This window comes from Salmo salar, chromosome ssa20 (assembly GCF_905237065.1).
Source record: "Salmo salar chromosome ssa20, Ssal_v3.1, whole genome shotgun sequence".
Taxonomy (NCBI): Eukaryota; Metazoa; Chordata; class Actinopteri; order Salmoniformes; family Salmonidae; genus Salmo; species Salmo salar.
Window position 1 is genome coordinate 31702822 of NC_059461.1, and position 12674 is coordinate 31715495.

The following is a 12674-nucleotide window of genomic DNA, read 5'->3' on the forward strand; positions in this document are numbered from 1 at the left end:
GTAGCAGGGCCTCCTCTTTTTCCTTGTCCTCCACGGCCATCAAAGCCACACCCTCCTCTCTTCCATGGTACTTCAGCAGGTTGATATGATAGAGTTGGACCTTCTTCCTCCTGTCAGGTTGCTTGATGAGGTAATTGACCGATGAGACCCTTTCTGTTACCTCGTAGGGCCCCCTCCACTGCGCCAGCAAGCAATGTTCGGCCGTGGGCACGAGTACCAGTACTTTCTCTCCCATGGTGAACTCCCTGGGTGTCGCTGACTTATGGTAGGCTTGGCCTTGAGTCTGTTGCGCCTTCTCCATATGTTCCTTTACTATGGGCCAGACTGCCGACAGGCAGTCCCTCATCAGGATAACATGTTCTATCGTCGACCGGAATGGGCATGGTTGGGCATCCGAGGTCTCCTTGGCTAAGTCGAGGATCCCTCGACATGGCTGGCCGTAGAGAAATTCGAATTGGGAGAACCCAGTGGACGCCTGGGTACTTCTCGCAGGGCAAACATTAAGTGGGGCAGAAGCATGTCCCAGTTATTCCCATCTCTGGACACCACTCTTCTCAACATGCTTTTAATTGTTTTGTTCAGGCGTTCGCACAAACTGTCTGTCTGCGGGTGGAATATGCTTGTGCGTATCTGTTGAACCTGGTATAACCGACACGAGTCCTTCATCAATCGGGACATGAACGGGGTTCCCTGGTCGGTTAGGATCGTCTTGGGAAGGCCCACCCGGGAGGACAGCATGAACAATTCCTTGTCGATTCCCTTTGACGACATGTTGCGAAGGGGTATGGCCTCTGGGAACTTAGTAGCGTAATCTACGACAATCAGGATGTACTCGTATCCTCTGGCAGATTTCGGGGGGGTCCCACGAGGTCCATAGCTATGCGTTCGAAGGGGGTCTCTATAATGGGGAGAGGAATCAAAGGATTGCGCGGGTGTGGCCGTATGGCCGTACGCTGACATTGATCACACGTCCTACAATACCTGGCCACATCTAGGGTGACACGGGGCCAATAGAAACTCTGCCTGATTCTGTCGATCGTTTTGTCCTGTTCCAGGTGTCCTTCTAGGACGTGGAAATGGGCTAGCTGTAGGACAGTATCCCTGTATGGTCTAGGCACCATTAGTAATTCCTATTTTCCCCCCTTTGTTGCACAACCCAATACAAGAGACCCTGCCTGATTGCATAGTAGGGAAGAGAGGGCTCACCTGATCCGTCAACATTTCCTCATGACATCCCGTAGGTCTGGGTCTCTATGCTGAGAGGTGCCGAACTGTCCCTAAAATTCTTGGGGCAGGTAGACCTCAGTAGAGGGGTGGGGTGGTTGTTCCCCATCCCCATCGGGGGTGCCCGATGAGAATCTCTTCCATGTTCCCTCCTCTGATGGGGCTTCAAATATAGCCCTTAGCCTCTGGTTGCGCCTTCCTTCCTCCGTCGTATTTAACCCTTCGCAGGTGTCTTCATCGGAGGTTTCCTGGAATAGCTGTCGGAGGCGTTGGGTCTGTATTCGTCCTCTGCTTCAGAGGACGAGGCCGAGTCTACATTTCCTTGTAGGGCTACTACCTCGGGCTTGGACTTGTTTTCTTTCTTTCTTTCTCTACTTTCCTACCCCCGTGGTGGCCCGGCTCTTGGCGTGTGATAGAGAGACCCAATCCCTTTTGTCCGGTGCGTAACGTCATCTGCCGAAGCTCCTTATATAGGGGACAGTCTCTTCCGATCAATAATGGCACCTTCAGCTGGGGTACTTTCCCCACCCTGACTATACACCTTTCTTTCAGGGTAAGAATGGACAGACTCATGGTGGGGTAATAGTGGGTGTCTCCATGGATACCGGACACAGCTACTTTGTCTGGTAGCAGTGTTGCTGTGGTCACCATCTGCTCCTCCACGAACGTAACCATACTTCCAGAGTCGAGAATGGCTACCACGTCTCGTCCTTCTATTCAAACCGGAATCTCTGGGGCTGGGGATATTTCTGCTAACCAACAGAGGTGATCCTGCCCTCTGGGACCGGGATGCATGGGGATGGGCAGCGATGACTTGGTGGCCATGGACTTGTCCTTTCTGGGACATTGTGGGGCCTAATGGTCCGGAGACTGGCATTTATAGCACCGACCCTGTTGTGTGGGTGATGACTTCTCCCACGTCCGGAGTGGATTTGGTCGTTTCGGTGGCGGACGTGCCGGGGTTACACCGGCTTGGCAGAGTCTTTCCGGACCTCCTTTTCCCCTTTTAACAACTCCCATGTAGATCGGTACGTTTCCACAGCCTCGGCTATTGGTTTGCTTGCCCCATGACCCTTTTTATGTCCCTGGGTAATTCCCTCAAAATCTTGTCCACTACAAGAGTCTCTACTACATGTCCTACTCCCTTTCCGGGCTCCAGCCATTATTTCGTTAGGCGTAGGAATGCGAATATCTGGGCACGGACGGGTTGGTCGGCCATATAGGTCCATTGATGGAACTTTACGGTTCTATCTCGGGCAGTCAGCTGGTACCGGGACAGAATCTCCGTTTTTATTCGCACATAGTCAGCAGCTTCGCAGGGGTCCAGGTCATAGTAGGCTTCTTAGGCTATCCCGGTCAAAAGAGAAGCTAACGCACTCACCCATTCTGTGGGGGGCCACTCTTCCAATGTGGCCGTCCATTCGAACATTATGATGAAAGCCTCAATATCATCCTACTTTGAGAGGCAAGGTAAGATTGAAGCCGAGTGAAGCTGCTCTCTCGGTTCTTCTCGCCGGCTCAGCTGTTGTTGCATGAGTTCTATGGTTGACTCCGGTGCTGTGATCAACTGTTGTAGTAGAGCGATATCCATCCTTCTTGAATGATTCCTCTGTGTCTACTCGTAGATTTTCGTTTTCCTCACTTATCCTTGTGTCACTCGTCCACATAATGCCCGCATTCTCCACTAATGTGAGCGGACCAAGTACTTTGAGGTTGCTCTAAAGCGGAAAGGTGGAATAAAAGAGTCAGGAGCAGGTTTTCTTAATTGAACAAAGTTCTCTATTGAGGTATTTTTTTCTTCTGAAACACTCCAACACAATCAAGGATGATCAACCAATGAAAACACAAATCTTCTTCTTTACAAGAACAAGGAACACAAGATGAGTATCTTCAAACTATAACATAAATCACGGGTGTGTCACCACCTTAATGATCCGTTCGTGGAGAGCTCCCTTCGGGTGGTGGTCTGAATCCGTGGTGGCCATTCCCAAGAGGTAGTTTGTCCTCTTCTTCTCCCTTCCGAAAGGTATGTCCTCTCCTTTAGAGAAGCAAACACTCTTTTCTTTCTCCAGCTCCCCTCACTGCTGGTTCCCTCCTCTCTCTTGTAGGGGAAAGAGAATACGTCATTAGTACCATCAGCTGTACTTAATTGCCTCTGATCACCTTGACTCACTCAGGCTGGGCTACTATCCGTGGGACCAGCCTGTCCTCTTGTGGTCCTTCCACAGAGATGACAAGAAAAACCTGTGCCACCCCTACTGCTTTCTCTTGTTAACATGGTTCTCCAGGGTCCCAGTCTGACCCTAGTGACATCCTATCAAAACAATCTGACATTTAGAAAATAACAGGGTTGGGCTCAATTCCATTTAAATTCAAGTCAATTTAGAAAGTAAAACAAATTTATCTGGGAGTTTGTAGAATTTTGTATTAATGAGACTTGAGACAGCACAAGTCCCACATTAAATATTGTAAATATACTTTAAATATTGTAAAATATTGTACAATTATTATTCTTTGAAATACTATTTTTCATATACTGTTTAAGCTAGAAACGCCATTGAACTTTAAAACATGTAGACTAGTGAACTTTTGATAACATTAATACTTACAAACTATTAAGCTTTTTGTCCTCTCCTAAAAAATCTCATCCACTTTAATGCAATTTCTTCAACATTCTAAAGGTCCCATTGTTAAAAACTCAGACTTCCAACATTCTATCCACAGTAAACAACTTTTGACAAAAATCAGCTACTTTGACCATTTTTCAATAAGTTAGACAAAAACTTAGAGCATGCGAAATCTTAGTCTGCTTCTCTGCTATTCAAATCTGAAATCGGAACAGAAATATCTTCTACAAATCAAATGATACAGCTGTTTTAGTAACCATGTTTACAGTTAATTCATTAAGATGAATCTAAAGATATTATTTACAGTTATTTACATATGTACAAGAGTAATTGTATTACATTTGAAGTGATGGAGAATGAGAACTACAGTGGCTTGCGAAAGTATTCAATCCCTTGGCATTTTTCCTATTTTGTTGCCTTACAACCTGGAATTAAAATAGATTTTTGGGGGGTTTGTATCATTTGATTTACACAACATGCCTACCACTTTGAAGATGCAAAATGTTTTTTATTGTAAAACAAACAAGAAATAAGACAAAGAAATGGAAAACTTGAGTGTGCATAACTATTCACCCCCCCAAAGTCAATACTTTGTAGAGCCACTTTTTTGCAACAATTACAGCTGCAAGTCTCTTGGGGTATGTCTCTATACGCTTGGTACATCTAGCCACTGGGATTTTTGCCCATTAATCAAGGCAAAACTGCTCCAGCTTCTTCAAGTTGGATGGGTTCCGCTGGTGTACAGCAATCTTTAAGTCATACCACAGATTCTCAATTGGATTGAGGTCTGGGCTTTGACTAGGCCATTCCAAGACATTTAAATGTTTCCCCTTAAACCACTTGTGTTGCTTTAGCAGCATGGTTAGGGTCATTGTCCTGCTGGAAGGTGAACCTCCGTCCCAGTCTCAAATCTCTGGAAGACTGAAACAGGTTTCCCTCAACAATTTCCATGTATTTAGTATCATCCATCATTCCTTCAATTCTGACCAGTTTCCCAGTCCCTGCCGATGAAAAACATCCCATGCATGCTTCACTGTGGGGATTGTGTTCTCGGGTGATGAGAGGTGTTGGGTTTGCGCCAGACATAGCGTTTACCTTGATGGACAAAAAGCTACATTTTAGTCTCATCTGACCAGAGTACCTTCTTCCAAATGTTTGTGGAGTCTCCCACATGCCTTTTGGCGAACACCAAACGTGTTTGCTTATTTCTTTCTTCAAGCAATGTCTTTTTTTCTGGCCACTCTTCCGTAAAGCCCAGCTCTGTGGTGAATATGCCTTAAAGTGGTCCTATGTACAGATACTCCAATCTCCGCTGTGGAGCTTTGCAGCTCCATCAGGGTTATCTTTGGTCTCTTTGTTGCCTCTCTGATTAATGCCCTCCTTGTTTTGGTGGGCGGCCCTCTCTTTGCAGGTTTGTTGTGGTGCCATATTCTTTCCATTTTTTAATAATGGATTTAATGGTGCACCATGTAGAAGTTCAAAGTTTCGGATATTTCAACTCAACCCTGATCTGTACTTCTCCACAACTTTGTCCCTGACCTGTTTGGAGAGCTCCTTGGTCTTCATGGTGCCGCTAGCTTGGTGGTGCCCCTTGCTTAGTGGTGTTGCAGAATCTGGGGCCTTTCAGAACAGGTATAGTGAGATCATGTGACACTTAGATTGCACACAGGTGAACTTTATTGAACTAATTATGCGACTTCTGAAGGTAATTGGTTGCACCAGATCTTATTTAGGGGCTTCATAGCAAAGGGGGTGAATACATATGCACGCACCACTTTTCCCCCCAAAATTATTTTGAATATTTTGAAACAAGTAATTTTTTTATTTCACTTCGCCAATTTGGAATATTTGGTGTATTTCCATTACATGAAATCCAAATAAAAATCCATTTAAATTACAGGTTGTAATGCAACAAAATAGGAAAAACACCAAGGGGGATGAATACTTTTGCAAGGCACTGTATGTACAAGTGTTGGTCCCATGTTTCATGAGCTGAAATAACAGATCCCAGAAATGTTCCATACACACGATAAGCGTATTTCTCTCAAATTTTGTGCGCAAATTTGTTTACATCCCTGTTAGTGAGCATTTCTCCTTGGCCAAGATAATCCATCCACCTGACAAGTGTGGCATATCAAGAAGCTGATTAAACAGCATGATCATTGCATAGGTGCACCTTGTGCTGGGAACAATAAAAGGCCACTCTAAAATGTGCAGTTTTGTCACACAAAACAATGCCAAATTTTGAGGGAGCGTGCAATTGGCATGTTGACTGCAGGAATGTCCACCAGATAATTGAATGTTAATTTCTCTTACATTACAATGTCGTTTTAGAGAATTTGGCAGTATGTCCAACCGGCCTCACAACTGCAGACCATATGCAACCATGCAAGTCCAGGACCTCCACATCCGGCTTCTTCACCTGCGGGATCGTCTGAGACCAGCCACCGGGACAGCTGTTTAAACTGTGGGTTTGTACAACCAAATCATTTCTGCACAAACTGTTAGAAACCGTCTCAGAGAAACTCATCTGCGTGCTCGTCGTCTTCACCAGGGTCTTGACCTGACTGCAAATCGGTGTTGTAACCGACTTCAGTGGGCAAATGCTTACATTTGATGGCCACTGACTCAATCCCAGTTTCAACTGTACTGGGCAGATGGCAGACAGCGTGTATGGCATCGTGTGGGTGAGCGGTTTGCTGATGTCAACATTGTGAACAAAGTGCCCCATGGTGGCGGTGGGGTTATGGTATGGGCATGCATTATATCGATTGGCAATTTGAATGCACAGAGATATCGTGATGAGATCCTGAGGCCCATTGTCGTGCCATTCATCCGCCGCTGTCACCTCATGTTTCAGCATGATAATGCACGACCCCATATCGCAAGGATCTGTACACAATTTCTGGAAGCTGAACATGTCCCAGTTCTTCAATGGCCGGGAATACTCATCAGACATGTCACCAATTAAGCACATTTGGGATGCTCTGGATCAACGTGTGTGACAGCAGGTTCCAGTTCCTGCCAATATCCAGAAACTTCGCACAGCCATTGTAGAGGAGTGGGACAACATTCCACAGGCCACAATCAACAGCCTGAGCAACTCTATGTGAAGGAGATGTGCCGCGCTGCATAAGGCAAATGGTGGTCACACCAGATACTGACAGGTTTTCTGATCCACGTACCTACCTTTTTTTAAGGTGTCTGTGACCAGCCCTAATGAATTGATTTAAATTGACTGATTTCCTTATATGAACTGTAACTCAGTAATATCTTTGAAATTGTTGTATGTTGCGATTATATTTTTGTTCAGTGTACATCTTTCTGTTCCATTGGTTAGTATTGGATTACGCTACTGACTGCAAGTACCAGAATGCTTGGCGACAGGAAAAGGAAGTAGAACAAGAACGCTGCAGTTATGAAGAAGTGACAAGTGATTAGCCTGGCTTTTGCTAGAAACATTATTTTATTGTTTTGTAAAATCTAAAGTGGTAAAATGTAACGTGAACAAGTATTGTTATTAAAAGAAGCTTTCATTTTATAAGAAAAGTCCTGAGTCATTACTTTGAAGATAGTTATTCTATAGCATCAACTACATTTTCTCTCAACTTTTACAAACTGACATTATGACCACTTTCCTAGCACGTTAGACAAAAACTCTACTTATCTGCTTTACAAATCAGCAATCAGAATATAAATATATTCTACCAATCAGGAGATAGAGTTGTTTTAGTATATATTTTAGTAATCTTGCTCTCTATTTTTATTAAACCTTTATTTCCTCATATCTCTCAACAATACATGTTATTTTTAACCTTTAACAGCTTGAATATATTTGTGTGTTGCTTTTCTCTGTTGGAAAGCAGCATTATGTGTGGGTGTGGGCACACACCAATCAGAGTACGGAATTTGCCATCATGTTGGCTGCTCTGATGAACCCTCATTCTGCCACTGACTCATTACTTAAGAACTACATATGCATCATGTAAGTCAAGTCTTAAGTGCATGTGAAAATGTCATGGGATGCATTTCCTCCATTCCTGAAGATGGTGGCTCTAAGCATTATAATCACAAGCTCCAACCCTGCTGGTGCAGGGCAACCCAACCCCAGAAGTAACTATTCTTATCAACAGTATGCAAAAATTTGCTATGTGTTGTCTTAAGAATTTAACATTCTCTGTGTTGGTCTTGCCAAGCCCCATTGTCACACCTCTGAGAAGTAGAAGTTACGTCATGTAGGTCTGATATCTGATTGGAGGTTAACTTAACTCAGGTTTTGAATCCAAACAACTCAGATGCTTATAAAAGGGTTTAAGATTCAAAGCTCTTTCTCTTATTTGTTCCTGACCTGCTGTGGTGAGATACTATTTCTTTCCTTCTTTCAAATCAAATCAAATGTTATTTGTCACATGCACTGAATACAACAGGTGTAGACCTTACCGTGAAATGCTTACTTACAAGCCCTTAACCAACAATGCAGTTCAAGAAAAATAGTTATGAATATATTTACTAAATAAAAAGTAACACAATAAAATAACAATAATGAGGCTATATACAGGGGGTACCGGTACCGAGTCAATGTGCAGTTGTACAGGTTAGTCTAGGTCATTGGTACATGTAGGTAGGGGTAACATGACTATGCATAGATAATAAACAGCGAGTAGCAGCAGTGTAAATAGTCCGGGTAGCCATTTGATTAATTGTTCAGCAGTTTTATGGCTTGGGGAAGCTGTTAAGGAAACTTCTGGACCTAGACTTGGTGCTCTGGTACTGCTTGCCGTGCGGTAGCAGAGAGAACAGTCTGGAGTCTTTGACAATTTTTTGGGCCTTCCACTCTCCACCCCATGGACTTTTTGGGCATGGCCTTTCAGGCTATGATTTCTTTCTCCCTGACCATGCTTAGAATAATGCCTTGTAATGCTTGTTAATGCCTTGTAACTTAAGCTTTATGCCGTGTATGTGATTCCATTCGTTTTACAAAGTAATTAAATACACTTATATTTAGAATCCATTCTCAGACATTTCTTCATTGCCTATTACTGTAACTCAACCATAGTCTCTTTCATATTGCAAATTATTTTTATGTCAGATAAACATTTTAATAGGATAATTGCTTAGTCTTATTTTGAGTCACGTGATAGATTTAGAATATACACATATCAAAAATGATCGCCCACTACACTGGCTTACCAACTTCAACAGATACTGTTGTGGGCATCTTCCTCTCCCTTGTTATAGACCTTTGTTTCCTCATATCGCTCAGAACATGAATGTCTTTAAAGACTAACAGAACATTGTGGCTTTGTGCTAGGACCCCAAAATGCTGATCCAGCTTTAAATAGGGGTTCTAGCACCGGTCTGAGCACATTTTTACTAAACAGTATGTTGTAAATCATATGTAGTATGATTAGTACACAGTGTGTAGTTTAAGTAAGCAGTAGGCAAGACAGATTTCGAACACGGCCTCTGTAGTAGTCTAAAGACAGCTTGTGAATAGTCATTGCGTTCCAAAATGGCCACTCCACCTAGGGCTATAATGGCCCTTTCAGCTTTGTCAAATTTAATGAAACTCAGCAGGATTGTAGAGCCCACCAACAGGGGGTGGCAGGTAGCCTAGTGGTTAGAGCATTGGGCCAGTAACTGAAAGGTTGCTGGATTAAATCCCCAAACTGACAAGGTAAAAACAAATTGGTCGTTCTGCCCCTGAGCAAGGCTGTTCCCCGGGTGCCGAAAATGTGAATGTCGATTATGGCAGCCCCCCGCTTCTCTCTGATTCAGAGGGGTTGGGTTAAATGTGGAAGACACATTTCAGTTGAAGGCATCCCCCCTTAATGATGGACTGTTGTTTGTCTTTGCTTATTTGAGCTGTTCTTGCCATAATATGGCCTTGGTCTTTTACCAAATAGGGTTATCTTCTGTATACCACCCCTACCTTGTCACAACACAACTGATTGGCTCAAACGAATTAAGAACAAAATAAATCCCACAAATGAACTTTTACAAGGCACACCTGTTAAATGCATTCCAGGTGACTACCTCATGAAGCTGGTTGAGAGAATGCCAAGAGTGTGCAAAGCTGTCATCAAGGCAAATGGTGGCTACTTTGAAAAATCTCAAATATAAAATATATTTCACAAACTCAACTATTATTATGCTTAGTCACCCCACTAACAGAAAATGCATATTTCAATAAGATAATTTGGATCATTCCAAGGTGGCATCCTGTCGTTTTGAAAGATCACGAGAGAGGATACAAAACACTCAATGCACACTCAATGCACACAGTCACTAACCGCTAATCCTGCTCCTAGTCTGTTACATGACTAGTGTGTCAGAGGGTTGGGTACTGTGGCAGTATAAATACACATTTCCACTGTTAAATAATTGTATAATTATAATTGTATTTTATTTTACTTTTATTTAACTAGGCAAGTCATTTAAGAACAAAGTATTATTTACAATGATAGCCTACCCAGTGATAATCCAATGATAAAAAAAATATATATTTTGAAAACTTCTGATGTTGTTTGAATGTCGAATATATTTGTTAAATGTGAAAAAGTTTGTAACTGAGGATGCTGCAACACTCCTAAAGGTGACTGGTTTCATAAATGTGTTATGAATGCCTTAGTTATAGCCACTACAAGTAAAGTGTTAACAACATCTATGTATTTTATTATTTATTTCAAAATTGAGCTAGCGTACAGATGTGCTGAAATGTTTTGTAACTGTGGTACCTTCTGACAGGTCTCAATGAACTCGTCAATGGTCACCACTCCATCTCGGTTTCTGTCCATTTTCTAAAGAAAGGAGAAAGGGAGGGGTAAGGGAGAGACAGAAAGGAAGGAAGTAAGGAGAGAGGAAGAGAGCAAGTTTAGTGGGTATCAAAAGCTTTTTTTTGGTGTGTGTATGGACAGTGTTTGCGTGTGTGTGTGTGTGTGTGTGTGTGTGTGTGTGTGTGTGTGTGTGTGTGTGTGTGTGTGTGTGTGTGTGTGCGCACAGTACGGCACGCACCTGGAAGAACTTATCCACATGTTCAGAGGGTGCCTCGTCCCGTACACTGGGGTAGGTGTACCTGCCCATCATATCATAGATGGACTTCATAATAGCCAGCATCTCCTGAGAAAGAGAGAGAGAGTGAGAGTCATAGTTTACCGTGATGTATCTAAAACTAGCCAATCATTTAGATATGCAATGTTTCTATAGTAGCCAATCACAGAGTACCTCTTTAGTGATGTATCCGTCCTTGTTGATGTCATACAGGTTGAAGGCCCAGTTGAGTTTCTCTGTGACTGTCCCTCTCAGAAGAACAGACAGGCCGATCACAAAGTCCTCAAAACGAATAGAGCCGTTTCTGTCCATATCAAACGCATTGAACAGGAAATGTGCATAGGTGGTGGCGTCTGTAGGATAGAAGGAGGGAGGGAATGAGAGAGGGTTGAGGAGGCGAGGGAGAGGGAAGGGGAAGGGGAGAGTGTTAGTGGTAGGAAGACATTCAAATAATCAGCAACCATAAGCTTTTCCTGGCATTCTTCATATAAATCTGTCAGAGTTGGGTGTACTATTATCATATTCCAGGCACATGGAAACAGAGAGTCAATGGAGATAAAGTAGCTCTCTCCTCTCACCTCCTTGGGGAAAGAACTGAGAATAGATGGTCTTGAACGTCTCTTCATCAACCAAACCACTGGGACACTCCTACCAGAGAGAGAGAGGGAGGGGTGTACAGGGAGTCCGTATACTCAAATCTACTCGATCACATTTATTCAACATTCTCATGTAAAACTCCAAACTGCCCAAAAATAAAGATCCATGCTCAACCTCTAGATGACGCCGAAGAGGATGACTGACGTTTTACATGTTCCTAACCAATTGTGCTATTTTGTTAGTTTTTTTGCATTGTTTGTAACTTATTTTTTGACTTATTTTGTACATAATGTTGCTGCTACTGTCTCTTATGACCGAAAATAACTTCTGGACATCAGAACAGCAATTACTCATCACAAACTGGAAAAAGCTTTTTCCTTTAACGAGTCCAACGAGAAGGATATACTGCTCTCCTGGGAACAGGCCCAAATCCCCGTCATTTGCGTTAAAAAAAGACGGAGGAAAAGAGGACGCAGATTGGGCTGCCTTCTGAGAATCCGTAGGCGAGCGAGTAAACTCACACTGTAACGCCCTGGCCATAGAGAGGGTTTTTTGTTCTCTATTTTTGGTTAGGCCAGGGTGTGACATGGGTGGGCGTTCTATGTTCCGTTTTCTATGCTGGTGTATTACTTTGTTTCGGCTGTGTATGGCTCTCAATCAGGAACAGCTGTAGATCGTTGTTGCTTATTGAGAGTCATACATAGGCAGCCTGTTTTTCCTCTGGGGTTTGTGGGTGAATGTTTTCCGTATAGCTTATGTACCTTATGGAACTGTGTAGTCGTTGTTTTGTTTGTTTTTGTAAGTGTTCACTTTTCATCAAATTAAAAAGATGAGCATTCATATTCCCGCTGCGTTTTGGTCCTGTGTTCCAGACGACCGTTACAGATTCACCCACCATAAACGGACCAAGCAGCGTGAGAGGAAGGAGAAGAGGGTTCAGAATTCCTGGACGTGGGAGGAAATACTGGACGGAAAGGGACCATGGAGACAAGCTGGGGAATATCGGCGCCCGAAAAAGGAGCTGGAGGCAGCGAAAGCTGAGAGGCGGTGGTATGAGGCAAGGGAGCGCAACAGGCACACGGGAAGTGTGGCAGAGCCAGGATGGAATTCTGGGCCAACTTCCCGTGCTTACAGGAGGCAGCGTAGTACTGGTCAGGCACCGTGTTATGCAGTAAA

At 43.4% G+C, this 12674-nt stretch overlaps 1 protein-coding gene across 3 annotated transcripts in view; it reads right to left on the bottom strand.

Annotated features, from left to right (window-relative positions):
* The window catches only part of LOC106580444 (calsenilin), a 70883-nt gene that overhangs the window by 7732 nt on the left and 50477 nt on the right, over nucleotides 1-12674 (bottom strand). For all 3 annotated transcript variants that reach the window (XM_014161519.2, XM_014161518.2, XM_014161520.2), the window contains 4 exons: nucleotides 11480-11549; nucleotides 11076-11254; nucleotides 10866-10970; nucleotides 10589-10651 (listed from right to left, as the gene is read on the bottom strand). In XM_014161519.2, coding sequence (XP_014016994.1) covers nucleotides 10589-10651; nucleotides 10866-10970; nucleotides 11076-11254; nucleotides 11480-11549 — 417 coding nt within the window. The remainder of the gene's footprint in view (nucleotides 1-10588; nucleotides 10652-10865; nucleotides 10971-11075; nucleotides 11255-11479; nucleotides 11550-12674) is intronic.